Raw genomic sequence first — 17,494 nt, forward strand, 5'->3', positions numbered from 1 at the left:
ACGTTTCAGCAAAAAAAGAAACTGTCCAGATGACCTGACTGAAAATTGCTGGATTGTATATCTGGATTATTGAGCATGGACTTTTTTGGCTTTACATGGGGTCTTTCTGGGTGGAGTTTGCATGTTCTCTCTGTGCATGCGTGGGTTTTCTCCGAGTACTCCAGTTTCCTCCAACAGACCAAAAACATGTATGTTAGACTAATTGGTATCTCTAAATTATCCCTAGATGTGAGTGAGAGCGTGAATGGTTGTTTGTCTCGTTTGTCTCTATGTGGCCCTGTGATGGACTTGTGACCCGTCCAGGGTGTACCCCGCCCCTCGCACAGTGATTGCTGGACATGGGCACCAGCGACCCCCGTGACCCAAAATGGAATAAACGGGTAAAGATAATGGATGGATGGATGAATAAAATGCAACAAAAAGCCAAAGAGAATTTTTAGCTTTTGTCTATAACCTAAACTGATCCCGTGTTCATTTCTGTGGACAAAAGATGCTCCAATTGTCATCTTTAGGTCTCCTGTTCAGGCTTAAAGGTCACAGGATCAAGAGGAATGGCTGTCTGCAGGATGTCAAACTCCATCTGGTTATTGTCCATGTCCAGAACACACAGGAAATTGTGACTGCCTGAGGTTACGGTCGCTGTGTCATGAAACAGAAAGTCAACAGATGTCCTCCTCTCCTCTGCCTTCTCCTTCCTTAAAATGAGAGTGGAGTCAGACACCTCTTCTTCCTCCCCGCAGCTCAGTGCTACCTCGTTCTCATAGCAGAATTCAGTCAGAGACTTTGGGAACAGGTTTTGTGTGGATCTACAGGCTGAAACTAGAGATGCAGTAGAAGAAGCCCGGCTTGCAGCTTCGTCAAGCTCTTTGGCGCTGAGATGGGACGTTGATGGTACCTCGTATGTATTGTGGAAGCAAGCATAATCTACCTTGTAGCGATCCCGGTCCTCGTAGATAACAGGCTCAAACCTGTGACCCCAGAAGATTTCTCTGGCAAGGTAGGAACTACGAAACTGTGTGGTCATGGCTGTGGCTTCTACCATTCCCTCTAGGATCACAACAATCTCAAAGTCATCTGCCTCCAGATCAGCTCGGCTTAACGTGTACAAAGGACTATCTTTATCTATCATGTGCACTATAACCAGAGGAGACACTAGAAACAGCCTGTCTGTGCCGTCATCGTAACCCACGTTGAGGTCCATCTGTTCCAAGGGGATGAACTCACCCTCAGCTGTAACGTAAGAACGTATAAGCTGGGCACGGACATGCGCTTCCACAATGTGGCTCCTCCTCAGATTGCCCACCCTCCACATGAGGCACAGCTTTCCATCACGTAGGGTGATGACTGCATTTCTGGAGAACATTAGGGTCTGGTTTCTCTTCTTCGGTCGAGCCATTTTGGCCATAATGGTGCCAATCATGAAAGAGTCGAGGATGCAACCTACAATGGACTGTACAACCACTGTTATCACAGCGATGGGACACTCCTCTGTAACACAACGCCAGCCATAACCAATGGTGGTCTGGGTCTCCATGGAGAACAAGAGCGCCCCAACAAAGCCCTGAAGGTGCAGTATGCAGGGCATCTTTTGTGTCTTCCCTCCAACTATGTGTCCAGAGGAGGGTCCATACAGCAGTCCTTCACCTTGAGGTTCCTCAAAGTCCCCATGTGCAAAGGAGACACTGTAAAAGATTAAGCCAAAAAGCAGCCATGAGACGATGAAGCTAATGCAAAACAGAAGCAGCAGATATCTCCAGCGGATGTCCACACAGGTGGTAAAGATGTCTGCAAGGTACCGCTGCCTTCTGTTTTCCATGTTAGTGAATACAACATTGCATTGCCCATTTTTCTTCACAATTCGGCTCCGTGTTTGATTGGAGCCCCTCGTCAAAATCTTCTCATTATAGCTGTTCATCGCTCTTGCGTTGGGCAGGAGAGCAGAGGCTCCTGGCCTCCACCTACCATCCTGTTCTTCTACGTTGTACTGCTCTTTGTTTTTTGGTGAACTGTGACTTTTGTAGAGTTTTAAACTGGAGGTTTTCTGGAGTTCATCTTCTGACACAAAGTCTGACACGATGTTGTACCTGTCAAAAAGTGGAATTGACATTGAAATAAATTCGAAAAGAAAACACAAGGGGGGGGGGGGGGGGGGGGGTGTTTGTCTATCATAGACGCAAAGTATTTATATAATACAGGATGGATTTCAACTGAACTCAAAAGTAATCATTGAATGGACATAAACAATTGATTAACTTTTGGAGTCAACAACCTGATTCAAGATTGCCATCACAGCTAATCAACATTACCAAATACAAAAATGGCTACAACTCTGTCATCTGTGCAGCCATTGAGCTAAAATGTGGTGTGGTAGTAGCTGAGAGTCATTCTCAACACATACTGAAAGCTCTAACAGATCCTGCATTATCACTTGAGATCATGCTGTAACTTATTTAAAGTTTTGACCAAATCATGTCTGACTGATCTTTCTTTCAACAGAAGATGGGTTTAGCATGAAAGGCTGCAGGTGAATTCCTTTCCTTCAAGGAATGCTTGGCCTTCAATTTTTAAAGATGTTTATGAAGTGTATTTTTTTATGGTGCACATAGGCACTAAAAACACATATAGGATGATTTTATTTGGTGACACAAATGAAAACTTTTAAAAGCAAAAATTAACACCTTTACACATTTTGGAACAAATAGACTTTAACTTCCAGACAGTCAAATTGGTCAAATTTTGTGGATGAACCAAACTAACCCGTCTCTCCTGGAGGATTACCTGATGGGAAGGTGAGTTCAGCTGTGAAGGATTGCTGTTCTCACAGATTATGGGATTAAATTTGAGTCAGACTCACTAACCATTTTCAGATGGACACACCTTATGTCACTCTAAAATGTGTAAGCAAATATTAAAACTATTAACCCACTTGTGTCTGAGAGGTCTGGTTAAGAAGTGCTCTCTTTAACACTCAACAAATCAATCCTTGGCACAATTTTATGTAAATTTCTTAATCAATGTACAATATACAGTAAGTGGGTTGTTTGATGGTTGGCACAACCCCACCAAACACTGACACTATAAACTTATATGACAGAAAAAGTATGAGAAAACTGGGTATTGTAGACTTACATCAGTATAACATATACCACTTGATACAATGACAGAATATCAAAAGTTCTGTTGGTCATCAGGCAGATAGTCTTATGTAATGCAGTGAATCTGCTGCAGCTGTCCAATAGTACAAGTTCTTTGTCTGCCATCAGGACAGTGCAGGATGGCCTTGGCCTTTAGAGGATCTGCTTGCAATAAATACCTCTGAGCTGACCCTGACTCATCCAATCCAGTCACATTAACAAGTGCTCACCTCACAGGCTGTTCTGAGACAAACATCACTGACAAAATAAATGTGGACTTTTTTAAAACTCATTTGAGATTTTATAAACTTATAACAAAATAAAGGCATAAACTTCTCCCTCCAAGTCAGAAAGAGGCCGACTACAAAATTATTGGATATTTCTCACCTGTTGGACCTGCTCGTTCCCATGGCACCAAGGATCTCTGGGAAGTGGCTCCAGTGGGAAAACAGACTGTGTCCTCCCACCAATCTTTAGGTCTCTCATAAGTTTTTATGATGTTGAGATGACCACTGCAGCAGATACAATGATTTTATGTGTTAGGTCTCTTGTAGCAGTCAGATTACAAGAAGAGTTCCTGAATGTGATGCATTTGTCAACGGTGCAAAAACTTAAAGGTTGTAAAACCAATGGGTTTTAATCAGGTCATTTAACATGTTAGCCTTTGTTTCCTCTTTAAAATGGGTGTCTTTCTGCTTAGGCATTTGTTACAGCAAATTTTAAATTCATATATCTTACTGAAAAATATGTAGATCAAAGTAAAACCTGACTGGCTATATTAGCACTCAATAAACACATCCATCCATCTATTTTCTACCACTTACAGTGGTTGGGTTGCAGAGGCAACAGGTTTAAGAGGTAAACCCATAGATCCCTCACACCAGCAATACTCCCCAGCTCCTTGCGGAGGATCCTAAGTCATTACCAGTCCAAGGAGGGAAAAAAATAAAACTCAAGCAATTTTGGATCTACCTTAGGTTTTCCTCCCTATGGAAAGTGCTCCTAAAACTCTCAAAAGGAGGCACCAAGAAGGCATCTTAATCAGACGCCTACATCAACTCGATTGATTTTTTTTTCAATGCAGTGTGGAGTATGTTTCTGCTGCTAACATTGGTCTTGCAGCTCCTGAGTGGCAGGAGCCAACCCTTCTCACCTGTTCCAGATTCAGTGCTGATGAGGACTACTGCTTTCAAGCTCTTGCGTCTCAGTAGTTCAACACTGGAACATTGAAGCCTTTTGGTAACTGTGTGGCAGCTCGTGTAGACAGTCTATTTCAAGTGATTCTAACCTTTGATCCTTTCTGTTTTCTAAGCCCTGGCTTGGTGCTGTCCTCCAGTGGATCCTCTTAGTCCCTCAAGTTCCTTTGTGTTGCCCCTGTGAGATCCTCCAGGAACCATCTGCCTCAGCGTTTCTGGAACATCCTGCTTTCGTGTTCTACAACAAAGAGCCACGAGTCAGTCTACCTAGTTTATGTCCTGCCACACTCCAACTAAAGCCTATTCATCTACATTTCTTCACTCATGGAAATCTCCACCATCCACTCTACACTGGCCCCTACTTGACAATCTGTAAGAAGAAAACATCTACACTTAGACTAACATTTTACATCCTTTTACTAGATACTTACCATTGGGCTCATCTCCCTGCAAATTCATCCTGAGCCCATCTTCACTATACAATAAACTTCACTTATATTTTGCCTGTGTATAGACTACTCTGTCAGTTTGCCTACTCTGGGTGTTTAAAACTGTTAAACTATGATACAGAGGAGTAGCTTCTCAAATCAACAGAAGCCCATTTCAGCCACTTGTAACAGGCATCTTTTTTTTTTTTGTGGTGGTCATTTTCCACATCTTATGCCAAGGCAGGGGACAATCAAAATGTATATGGATTGGTAAATCAAGAGCATTGCCTTTCAGCTCAGCTCCTTCACCACAACAGACTGGCGTAATGTGCTCATTACTGAAACCATGACCAGTCAATTTCCTGTTCCATTCTACCATCACTTGTGAACAAAAGTCCCAGATATTTGAACTCCACTTGAAGCAGAGACTCACCTCTGACCTGAAAGGAGCATCCCATCATTTTCTAGTGGAATGCTTCTCTATGAGTTTGAGTAGTTTGGTTATCCTGGGGACTATGTGGTCCAGGGTATTACTGTAGCCATTGGCAGGGTCCCCTGACAAACTGGTGTTAGGGGAGGAGTCAGACATAAAGTGAGTTTGAAAACTTCAGTGATAAAGGAGGAGGAGGACCACATTAAACAGGCAACCTTCCGAAACCAAGCCTAGATGGAGAGTTCAAAGAACACAAAGTGATTCAGCTACAAGTAAAAAGTTGCCACTTTTAGTTTAGTTTCCCTCAAGAAAATAAAAGAATGGATAAAATATTGCTTTCTTGTGATCCTTTTGAGTTTTGGGGTTTTAGGCAGGAGATGTCAGAAAAGTTACCACAAGGATAACTGTGTTGTGGTGGCCACACGTTGATGGTTGTTTGTGCCTATGCAATAAAAGACAGTTCAGAGTATCCAGCCTTACAGTCCTTAGCAGGGGCGCTTGAAGGAGCTCCAGCCAGGGACTCCTGTTGGGAGACTTCAATGCCAATGTGGGTAATGACAGTGTGACCTGGAGGGGCGTGATTGTGAGGAAAGGACTCTCTGATCTGAACTTGAGTGGTGTTCTGTTGTTGGATATCTGTACTAGTCAAGGTTTGTCCATCACAAATGCCATGTTTGAACATGAGGGTGTCCATAAGTGCATTTGGCACCAGGACACCCTAGGGCTAGGTCAAAAGATCGATGACTGACTTTGTAGTTGTGTCATCAGATTAGCGGCTATTCGTTTGGACACTTGGGTGAAGAAAAGAGCTGTCTAGCTATCAACTGATCACTACCTGATAGTGAGTTGGATCAGATGGTGGGGGAAGATGCCAGACTGACCCAGTAGACCCTAAAGTATGGCTGTTGCTGAGGCAAAAACTAGAATGTGGAAGGAGTTTGGTGAGGCTCCCAGTCAGCTCAGAGGAGATTCTGTCAAACCATCAGGTGGCTAAGGAGTGGAAAGTAGTGCTTTACTAACAATGGTAAGGTGGTGTGCAGTTGACCTCGACCATTGAGGACATCAGGAGGTGGAAGGAACATTTCTCAGACTTTCTCAATCCCACCAGCATGTCTTCCATGGAGGAAGCTGAGTCGGGGAACTTTGGGGTTGGTCAGTCCATAATCATGTCTGGGGTTGCTGAAGTAGTTAAAAAGCTCCACAGTGGCAGGGCTACGGGGGTGGATGAGATTTGCCTTGATTTCCTTAAGGTTCTTGATGTTGTGGGGAAGTTTTGGTTGACATCCTTTGCAAGATCACTTGGACATCGAGGGCAGAGCCACTAGATTGGCCGATTGGGGTGGTGGTTTAATTCCCTGTATTGTGAAATTCTTTATCAAAGGTTCGTGAACGATCGGCACATATTATTCAGACGAAGGAAAAAATGACACACAGACTGTAACTTGCTAGAATAATATTTGTCATTTATTAATCTGCCACAAGAAATCACAGCCAAGCAAAAGAGTCATGTACACTCTTAACACACAAATTGATATGAGTATCCCTCACCGTGACAAAATGATCGGGAAGCCTTTCGATCCAATGAGGAGAACTCAATCAGGCGATCTGGCACCGCGCGCTGGTCCAGAACAAGACTTCTAACTCTCTGTTGTTTGATACATTTCTTATATACCTTCTTCCCTGACCGGATCGCGTGAGAGCAGATCAAAGCAAGTTTTGATGGTTGCCAGGAGAACAGATTTAATTAAATCTGTTTTTCCTTCATCAAAGCAATCTGTGCAACAGAGCGATTTCATATAAACATGTCCTTCAAAACCTGGGTCACTGTAACCTGAAAACGGGGCCCCATCTTCTGGTTAGAGCATCCCCCGGAGGACTTTAATTACTCCAAAACACATCTGCAGCACAGGAATGACTGAATAAGCAGATAAGCTGCATCAAAAGTGAGTATAAGTGTGTTTAAATAAGTATAATATAGGTCTAGATTGGCATAAAAGCATTAAAATAATAATTTCTATATCATTCCCTCTTTAAAAATGGAGACCAGAGGGTGTGTTCCAATTATAGGGGCATGTATTATGAAATTCTTTATCAAAAGGGCTCGTGAACGATCGGCACAGATATTCAGACAATGGGAAAAGCAAAACACACAGACTGTAACTTGCTAGAATAATATTTGTCATTTATTAATCTGCCACAAGAAAAACAGCCAAGCAAAAAGTCATGTACACTCGTACACTCTTAACACACAAATTGATATGAGTATCTCTCACCGTGACAAAATGATCGGGAAGCCTTTCGATCCAATGACAGAACTCAATCACAACTGCATGGAACCGCGCGCTGGTCCACACAAGACTTCTGACTCTCTGTGTTTGATACATTTCTTATATACCTTTCCCTGACCGGATCGCGTGAGAGCAGTGGAAAACAAGTTTGATGGTTGCCAGGAAAAACAGATTTAATTAAATCTGTTTTTCCTTCATCAAAGCAGTCTGTGCAACAGAGCGATGGTTTCATAAAAACATGTCCTTCAAAACCTGGGTCACTGTAACCTTAAGATTGGGCCCGATCTTCTGGCTAGAGCATCCCCCAGAGAACTTTAATTACTCCAAAACACATCTGCAGCACAGGCCTGACTTTAAGCAGATAAGCTGCATCAAAAGTGAGTATAAGTGTGTTTTCAAATTACATGTAAATGAGTATAAATTGACATAAAAGCATCAAAATAATCATTCCTATATCAGGGCATCACTCTCCTTAGCCACTCTGGTAAGGTCTATTCAGGGGTACTGGAGAAGCGAGTCCACTCATTGACCAAACCTCAGATCCAGGAGAAACAATGTGGGTTCTGTCCTAACTGTGGAACTCTGGACCAGCTCTTTACCCTCACTAGAGTCCACAATGGATCATGGGAGTTTGCCTATCCTGTCTACATGTGATTTTTGGACTTGGAGAAGGCATTCAACCATGTCCCTTGGGGTACACTGTGGGGGTGCTTGGCAAAAATGAGATTGGGGGCCTGTTGCTACGGGCTGTTCGATTTCTATACAAGCGGTGTGAGAGTTTGTTTCACTTTGCCGGCAGTAAGCCAGACCACTTCAGTGTGGGAGTTAGACTCATCCAGGGCTGCCCATTGTCACAGATTCTGTTCGTAACTTTTATGGACAAAATTTCTCAGTGCAGCAGTGGGCGGAGGGTGTCCGGTGCGGTGGCCTCAGGATTCTGTCTCTGTTATTGGGGACTGCCAGGCACCTATTATTCTACACCTCGGAAGAGTGTCTACATTTCTATCTCCGTTAATGCGACCTGAACCACAGCGTCTACTTCCACAAAAGTTATATCAAAACGACCGGCTTGGCCCCGTGATGTGTGCTATTACTTTTATTGGCATTTCGAGTTACCATGGCGATGTAATTTGCTAATAAAGACGCAATATGTCACCAACTCGAGGAACTAGTTGGTGACTGCCCACTTATTATTCTACACCTGAAAAGCGTATCTTTTTCAACTTTAATGTGGCCCGAACTGCAACGTGGACCTCCACAAAAGTTACATCTAAACAACCGGCCCGGCTCCGGGAAGTGTGCAATTACTTTTATTGGCATTCGCAGTTACCATGGCGACATATTTTGTTAACAAAGAGGCCAAATTTACCATAGGACACGAATAGGAGATAACTCTTCACAGAAACCGAGTAATGTAAAGAGCCATTTTGGTTCAACATGCATGGAAGGCACCTATTATTACCTATTATCACATATTATTAATTAATTAATATTATTAATTATAAATATTAATGATAAATTATTAATGTTAATAATTATCTGTTTTAATATCAATAATTATTAATATTAATAAGTGATATTTAAAATTAATACTAATTATTGGTGTGAATATTATTAATAATGATAATTAATTATTAGTATTTTAATAATTAATAAATTAACAATATACAAATAATTAATAATAATTAGTATTTGTTATTAATATTAATAATCATTAATAATAATATTTATTAATAATAATAATTTAGTTATAAATAGGCAGTCCCTGTCAAAGTTTCTCCAGGAACTTTCTAGTTTGCAGATGGTGTGGTCCTGCTGGCATTATCGTGCCATGATTTTCAGCTCTCACTGGAGCAGTTTGCAGTCGAGTGTGAAGCAGCTGAGAAGAGAAGCTGCAACTCCAAATCTGAGTCCACAGTCCTCAACCAGAAAAGGGTGTATTGTTCTCTTTGAGTCGAGGGTGATGTTCTGCTTCAAGTGGAGGAGTTAAAGTCCATCCATCCATTATCTTTAACCCGCTTCTTCCATTTTGGGTCACGTGGGTCGCCGGTACCCATGTCCAGCAATCACTGTGCGAGGGGTGGGGTACAACCTGGACAGGTCGCAAGTCCATCACAGGGACACATAGAGACAAACAACCATTCACTCTCTCACACCTATGGACAATTTAGAGTTACCAATCAGACTAACATACATGTTTTTGGTCTGTGGGAGGAAACTGGAGTACCCGGAGAAAACCCACGCATGCACGAGAAGAACATGCAAACTCCACCCAGAAAGGCCCCTTGACCGGGATTTGAACCAAGGACCTGCTAGCCGAGAGGCAGCAGCTCTACCAGTTGCGCCACCATGCTGCCCCGAGGAGTTAAAGTATCTTGGGATTTTGTTCACTATTGAGGGGAAAATGTAGCTTAAGATTGACAGACGGATTGGTGTGGCGTTTGCAGTATTGTGGACACGATAAAAAGAGAGCTGAGCTGTAAGGGGAAGCTCTTTGTTTGCCGTTCAGTCTACGTTCCTACCCTCACCAATGGCAAAGAACTCTGGGTAGTGACAGAAAGAATGAGATCACAGATACAGGTGGTTAAAATGAGTTTCCTCCACAAGGTAGCTGGACTCTCCCTTAGAGATAGGGTGAGAAATTCAGTTATCCGGGAGAGACTCAGAGTAGAACCGCTGCTTCTCCACATCAAGAGAAGCCAGTTGAGGTGTTTTGGGTAACTGGTAAGGATGGCCCCTGGGCGCCTCCCTTGGGAGGTGCTTCGGGCATGTCTGACTGGGAGGAGATTCCGGTGAAGACACAGGGCATGCTGGTGAGACTACATCTCTCAGCTGACCTGGGAACACCTTGGAATCTCCCAGAAGAGCTGGAAGAGGTGGCTGTGGAATAGTTAATAGTGGAATAATTGAATAGTTTTCATTTGATACTATTCCTATCTTAACATGTGATTCTTGACCTGCCATTGTGTATCTTCCTCCTTCCTGTTCCTCTCAAACCCAGCCTGTCGAAGCAGATGGGCACTTGTCCTGAGCCTGGTGCTGCTAAAGGTTTCTTCCTCATGAGGGAGTTTTTCCTTTCCACTGTCGCCTTCATGATTGCTCAAGATGAGAGTTCTTTGATGGAGTTAAATTCAAAGCAGTCTGCTCCTCAGATAAATAGTGTTAACTTATTATGTTTTTATATATGAAAGTTTCTGTTCAGTGCCCTGAGATGACTTCTGTTGTGACTTGGCACTATATAAATAAACTGACTTGAATTGAACTGAATTGGAAAGAGATATCTGAGCTTCGTATTTGAGAAATCTGGGACAAATGCTTGTCCCAATCCAATTTACAGACAAGTAAGAAGATATATGGTCCATGTACCATATAGTCCCACTCAATACCACATCTCAGACAATCTTGTTTTAAATGCACTTTTTAGTTTACTATATCCTTCCTAAAGTCACCTTTTCTGCTTCGAGACAAAACAATTGAGCTTACATTTCAACTTGCAATTATTTTACTAAAGGGTCATCCTGAAAGTGATCTAATGCTCTGGATCAATGTTTACAAGTACTTTGAGTCTTGAATGGGATGAACTTGAGCTTTACTTGAGAATGGAAATTTGTGCAGTTTTCATATTGACTGAGTCCACTAGTCTGTCTGATTTTTTTTAACTGAAGGTAAAACTACCTCTTAAAGTTTCTAATCTGAGAAGAAAACATGTCAAATAAATATTGTCTGTGTTCACTTTATCAGGTCATTACTATGCAGATTTTTTAATCCTGAAAGATTTGTTAACTGAACACAAATTATACTCACTGGTAGATTGTTGCTTGACTGTGATGGGATTTCCTTGCACATCACTTAATTTTTCAGTACGAAGCTCCCACATCCTTCAGTTTTATATCATCCCTCCTTTAATGCTTTGAATATTGTAGTTTCTTCCTGTAGATTTTCCTTCATTGCCTATTCTCTGTTTTGTGTCTCTCTAATAATCCTTGATTGTCCGCCGCTGCCTCCTTACCTGATTCTAAAACCCTCTGATGTGCAGACTCATACATCCCAGGATAAAAAGGCTGTGTCAGTCTCTCCTCTGTAGAGCAGGTTGGGAGGAGATGGAGAGGAAAGGAGGGGGGCACTCTGTGCTCTCTAAGCCTGTGTAGGTCTTGAATGAACTCTGATGCACTCATGTGAGCAAACAGGAACTCTTTTTGAGACAAAATGTTAACTCAAAGAAAGAACAACAGAACATGGGTTTTCCAGAATTTTTCTGATTTGCACTGAGACCCTACAACAAATTGTATCTCCCGTATGTTTATTTCATGAGAGGAAACGGGGAGAAATGTTTAGTCGTTGCTTGACTCTATGTGACCTAGAGTTACATTTCAAGCCATATTGATAGGATTACATTACATTTTGATAGGATAATATAATAGGGTCATATAATGGTATTCCTGGTGTTTTTTTTCTTCTTTTTTTACGTGTTTCTGATTGTATTTGTTGTGTATTTGTATTATGATTTCTTAATTATCTATATGAGTTGCTCTCTTAGAATGAATGCAATTCATAATTACCAGAATTCTTTTTTTTTTTTTCAGGAATGGCTGACTTTTTAGAAAACCATCCATCCATTCTCTTCGGTTTGTTCCGGAGTCGGGTTGCGGGGGCAGCAGCTTAAGCAGGGAGGCCCAGACATCCCTTTCCCCAGCCACCTCTTCTAGCCTTTCTGGGAAAACCCCAAGGCATTCCCAGGCCACCTGAGAGATGTAGTCTCTCCAGCATGTCCTGGATATTCCCGGCGTCTCCTCCCAGTCAGACACGCCTGGAACACCTAGACACCCAGGGAGCATCCTTACCAGGCACCTGAACCACCTTAACTGGCTCCTGTCAAGGTGGAGGATCAGCATCTCTACACCGAGTCTCTCCCAGATAACCAAACTTCTCATCCCATCTCAAAGGGAGAGACCAGCTACAGAATTTCTAGAAAACATTCATCCAAATAAGATCATTCAGCAACTAATCCAAGCATTGTCCCCAGATGTAATACAGATTAACATGTTTTGCACTCAGGTATAGGTTTTATGTTTTTACGTACTTCAGCAAGCCATCCATTCATTTTCTATACCCACCTGTTCAGGATTATGAGTGGCTGGTGTCTTTCTCCAGTGGTCAGTGGGTGAGAGGAAGGGTACTCATTGAACAGGATGCCAGTCCATCACAATGTCATATACTTTGTAGAAAAAGAACCACACCTGCACACATTCAAACCTAGGGCCAGTCTCAAATGCATAACTGGAATGGTGGGAAGAAACTGGAGAAACCACGGAAAACCAAAGAGACACATGGAGAACATGCAAAGTTGCTAACTCCACCTCAGAGAGGCCCCAGATGGGAGGAAACTTTTTGCTACATGGCATCAGTACCACCATTGTCCAGCTTAGTGTCATAATGAGAACAATATTTATAGTTCTGGATCAACATACCTCAACAGAGAGTTGGGGAGTTATTGATTTAAAAATGTGCATATACTGTATTTTGACTTGGTAGTACATGGAAACACAATGCTCTCGCTGCATGGCAGCAACACTGAAACAGAAAACAGGAAGTTGGAGGAAAACCATGAAACATGACACGTAAAATAACACACCAGGGAGGAAAAATAATTTTAACATAAAGGAGTTCCAGTGATTTAAGAACATGACGATCCAACATCCGAGGAAAAGATGCTCTTCAGACTGTATATAAATAGCTTTTAATCAAGCCTGTGAGTCAGATTATTCCCATAACGTGCTCCTCAGCTCACACATATGGATCAGTCCACAGACAGGATGTCCTCTGTCTCCTGCTCAACCTTCATCGCTGTTTCAAATAAATCACTCAGTTTTTATTGTTGTTGGTGTTATAATTATTTTTTCATTAATGTACATGATTGAAAGTGATGTGTGCAATTTTTGTGTGTTGTTATATGTGATTATGTTGCTCGTTTACTTTGAACATTTCAACTGGATAATAGTAAGCAATACTAATCAGCCAAAACATTATGACCACCTGTTTAAACTCCAGTAGGCTGCAGCATTGATAAAAAACAAAGAAAACAAACAAACAAAAAACTCATACCAGTAAGGATAACAACAAAAAAACATGCTGAGGATGTCTTTTGGTGTCTCCTTCTGGGATACTAATAATAATTCCTTATGATTTTGGGTTGGGTCTTTCTGGATTTGGCTTATTTTCCACTAATGCCAAGACATCTAATCAGATTTGTAGTTGGAGAGTTTGGAGGCTGAGGAAATCCCTCCTTAGCAGAAGAGACCCATTGATAGGTCTGGCTCTGTTGAAGGAAATGTACCTGTGTAGGCCCTACTTCTTGTTTCTTTGGGTCCACAATTAGCTCACAACAATTTCTGTGTCATCTCATTTACAACATCAAACTAAAAGTAGGATGCCGAGGAGCAGAATGTGTGTGGTTTCAAAGCATCAGACTATGGGTTAATGTGAGCGGGGGCAGATGAGGTGGGAACAGTAAATGCCAGTTTATTTTTTATTTATTTTATCTTCTTGTTTATTAACGGTGAGATGCTGAGTAACTAATATACTTGTGAAAAAAAAGTTAATATTTAGAGAAGCTGGTATATAGCCAGATCAATGTTAAAACCGTCACCCAAGTAAGTTACTAAACAAGCAAAGCATAAAAAGTATAAATGTTATAAGAATTAAAATAGTAAGAGTGAAAAAGCATGATTCAGGATAAAGATAAGCAGAGCTGCAGACCTGATGGAAGAATGGTTCCATCCATCCATCCATCCATCTATTATCTTTACCCGCCTCTTCCTTTTCGGGTCATAGGGATCACTGGTGCCCTTATCCAGGCACTGTGTGAGAGGTGGGAGACACCCTGGACAGGTTGCTAGTCCATCACCTGGAGGAAGGATGGTTCCATTATTGCAATTATTTATTAGCTGTAGCATATTGCCACCTGCTGTTAATTAGGGAAGTACATTAGCTTTATTTTCTTAAATGGCCTTGTTCCATTTGACACAGTAAGTCAACCGACTACAAAAGTAGAGAAATTGCATTTCCTGCAAAAATCCAGTGTGAATGCTGATTGCTGAAAGATTTTGCTGAAAGTCACTTAAAAAGCTAGAGTTTATTTGAAATATGTCAATAGCTAAAAATTTGAAAGAAGATGCTGCAACAAACTCAAAAAGCAAAAGAAATACCAAAAAATTAAGAAAAAGATTGAAATAAGTTAGCTAATGTGCAGAAAAGCAGTAATTAACAAAAACAAAAGCTAAAAGTAGGGTGAATTAAAGCACAAGTAGAAAAAAGCTAGTAAAAATAAAAACAATTGATAGGTAAGAAGTAGGGACATGTTAGCAAATAGCAATAAAAAACTAGCTTAGAACCAAAAGTAGCAAAATGCTATCAAGGAATAAAGAAAAGGCTAGCTTGAATCCACAAGTAGCTGAATGCTAACAGAAAAAGCAAGTAGTACAGGTAAAAGTTGGCAGAAGTAGCTAACTGATAGCAAAACCAGAAAAATGCTAGTTAAGAAGAAACAAATAAACACTAGCAAACAGCAGGAAAAGAGTAAGAGGTAGCAAAATGCTAGCCAAAAGCAGAAACATTATAGCTAAAAATGGTGAAACACTAGCAAATTGCAGGAAAATGCTAGGTAACAACCAGAATTAATGAAATGCTAGAAGGAAATAAAAAAAGCTAGCTTATGGCTAGAAGTAGCTAAAATGCTTGTAAAAAAAGGCATGAAAAAGATAGCTTAGAGGCAGAAGTATTGAAATTATAGCAAAAACCAAATGTTAGCTAAGAGCCAGAAGTATTGAAATGCTAACAAGAAAAAAGAAAAGGCTAGCTTAGAGCAAAAAGTAGCGAAACTATGACTGATCCAGTTTAACAGTTAAATTTACTCATCAGATCAGTAGAGAGCACTGACCCATGAGGTGTCTGTTTGTCAAGTTTGTGTGAAAAGTTCCCTTTTGTAGATCTGTTTAAAAAGGAGTGACCTTTAAACTTGACCTTTGACCCCATAAGCTTAAAATGTGAATAGGGATCTTTGTTGATCAACATGGTGTCCAGCTGTGAAGTTTGACATTTCTTTAATGGGTATCGAATTATTTCAATTTAAATTATGGGTTGACATTTGACATTGATTTATGACCTTGACATGTGACCCCGTGACCTTGAAATCAATAGAAACATTTGTTGACCAACAGGGTGTCCAGCTGAGTAGTTTTCCATTTCTATGTTTAATAGTTATCAAACTATAGTGATATAAAAAAGGAGTGACCTTTGACCCCACGACACTAAAACCAATCAGCATCATTGCTGACCCATGAGGTGTCCAGGGTGAAGTTTGACATTTCTACATTACACAGTTGCAGAGTTTGGAGCTTGGACAAAAGACAGACTGCTGCACAGCGTATCTCTTTGGTGGCCATATTGGATTTTTATTCAGCCTTCAGTATGTGAGGATCACCCTAGGCTACTACCACACCAAATTTTAGCCTAGGCTAAATTATCTAAAAATGAATGAGCTGAAGCGGAAAGAACCATAATGGATCAAGAAAACTGACATTAGTGTGGAATGGAAAAAATGAACCAGAAAACCCAAATTAGCAGAAAGAAGCCAAAAACAACTAAATTGAGCACAGAAGAAGCTGAAAAACAGAACAAAGTGCTGAAATGAGCAGACAGAGGCTTAAAGCGCACATTTACAGAACTAAACACAGAAAAAGTCAAAATGACCCTATTAAAGTTTAAATTAGCAGAAAAATCTCAAACTAGTAAAACAGCCGAACAAACTGTTAGTAAACAAAATTTTTACAAGCTTAAACTATGATTTACAAGAACGGTTCAAGATATCAACAAGCTGAATGAATTTTGTGATACAGTAAATTAATGTTCTTTATGACATTAAAAAGTAGAATGGATTTTATAGGTGGAAGTAAGCTGAAGGAGTTACAGTTCAAAAAACAGTAAGATGTTGAAGGATTTCATGGAATCTTGATTCATTAATTGCTATGAGAAAAAAGTTGCTAAAAAGGCTGAATATTTCAAAAAGTTTAAGATGTCATAGCTGGAGTGTCTTGAACAAGCTGAATGTGATACCAAAATCGCTGAAACAACTTAAACACTGCACGGAAGACACTTAATTGAAAAAAATTGAGAAAGAAAGAAAAGCAGGATCTGAACAATTATTAAACGTTTTCAATAAAAGCCACCAATTATTAATTTTCATTCAACCTTTATTAATCCCATTGAGCCTCGGGGACTCATTTACAAGAGAGACCTGATTTTAACAAAGAGTGATGCCAACAGTGGACAGCAAAGACAACAATAAAGGATGCAATGCATACACATTTATTTATTTATTTTAACAAGTGAAAATAAAATGGTAATTAAAAGGATAATTAAAAGGAAAAGTGCCAAAAAAACCCCAAAACAGCTAGGTTGTAAGGCAGTGAAAACTACTAAAAACAGGAACATGTCTGCATTACTTTTTCCCAGGTATTTCTTGTGTTTATGCGCTCAATTATGCCAAATGTGTAACATTTCCCTCAGGGTTTAAAAACATAACGGTGAACAAACAAGACTTTTACCATGAAAATTACACCGGAAATAGACGAAATTGATGGCAATTCTCCCAAAGACATGTCTCTGCAGACAAATTCGGAAGGCGTATCTGGAGGACCACATCTGATTGGACGATAAGAAAAAAGGCGTATCTGAAAGGCCACATCTGATTGGACAAAAAATAAGAAGGAAGTTGCTCGTGTTCCAAAAATGGGCGTTTTACGTTGGAAAATTAAACCGGAAACAGTAAAGTTTCACTGCGAGCATGGCGAGCATAGTTGCAAACAAGTGTTACTTTGAAAATTAAACCGGAAGTAACAATTATCAGTTAGGTCATTGGACATTTTATGTTTTTTTTTGTGCTGAAAGACAATATTGACTTTGTTGGTTAAACCGGAAGTAGTTTAAATGGATGTCTGCTAGCTTGACAGCCACGTCA

General features: G+C 40.6%; 1 protein-coding gene across 1 annotated transcript; it reads right to left on the bottom strand.

Moving 5' to 3' along the window:
- Nucleotides 1-508: 508 nt before the first annotated feature.
- On the bottom strand, nucleotides 509-3,550 carry LOC119421537 (ATP-sensitive inward rectifier potassium channel 12-like). The gene is made up of 2 exons (XM_037688884.1): nucleotides 3,522-3,550; nucleotides 509-2,084 (listed from the first exon to the last, which is right to left on the bottom strand). Exons 1-2 carry the CDS (start codon nucleotides 3,542-3,544, stop codon nucleotides 509-511), a joined length of 1,599 nt encoding a protein of 532 aa, XP_037544812.1. The 5' UTR covers nucleotides 3,545-3,550.
- Between the last annotated feature and the right edge of the window lie 13,944 nt (nucleotides 3,551-17,494).

Source organism: Nematolebias whitei, chromosome 15 (genome assembly GCF_014905685.2).
Source record: "Nematolebias whitei isolate Nwh7 chromosome 15, NemWhi1, whole genome shotgun sequence".
Classification (NCBI taxonomy): domain Eukaryota; kingdom Metazoa; phylum Chordata; class Actinopteri; order Cyprinodontiformes; family Rivulidae; genus Nematolebias; species Nematolebias whitei.

Coding starts and splice junctions, on each gene's coding strand:
- LOC119421537 (XM_037688884.1), bottom strand. CDS start 3,544: ATGGGAACGAGCAGGTCCAACAG. Junction 2,085..3,521: donor GGAACGAGCAGGTCCAACAG/GTGAGAAATATC, acceptor ACTTTTTGACAG/GTACAACATCGTGTCAGACT.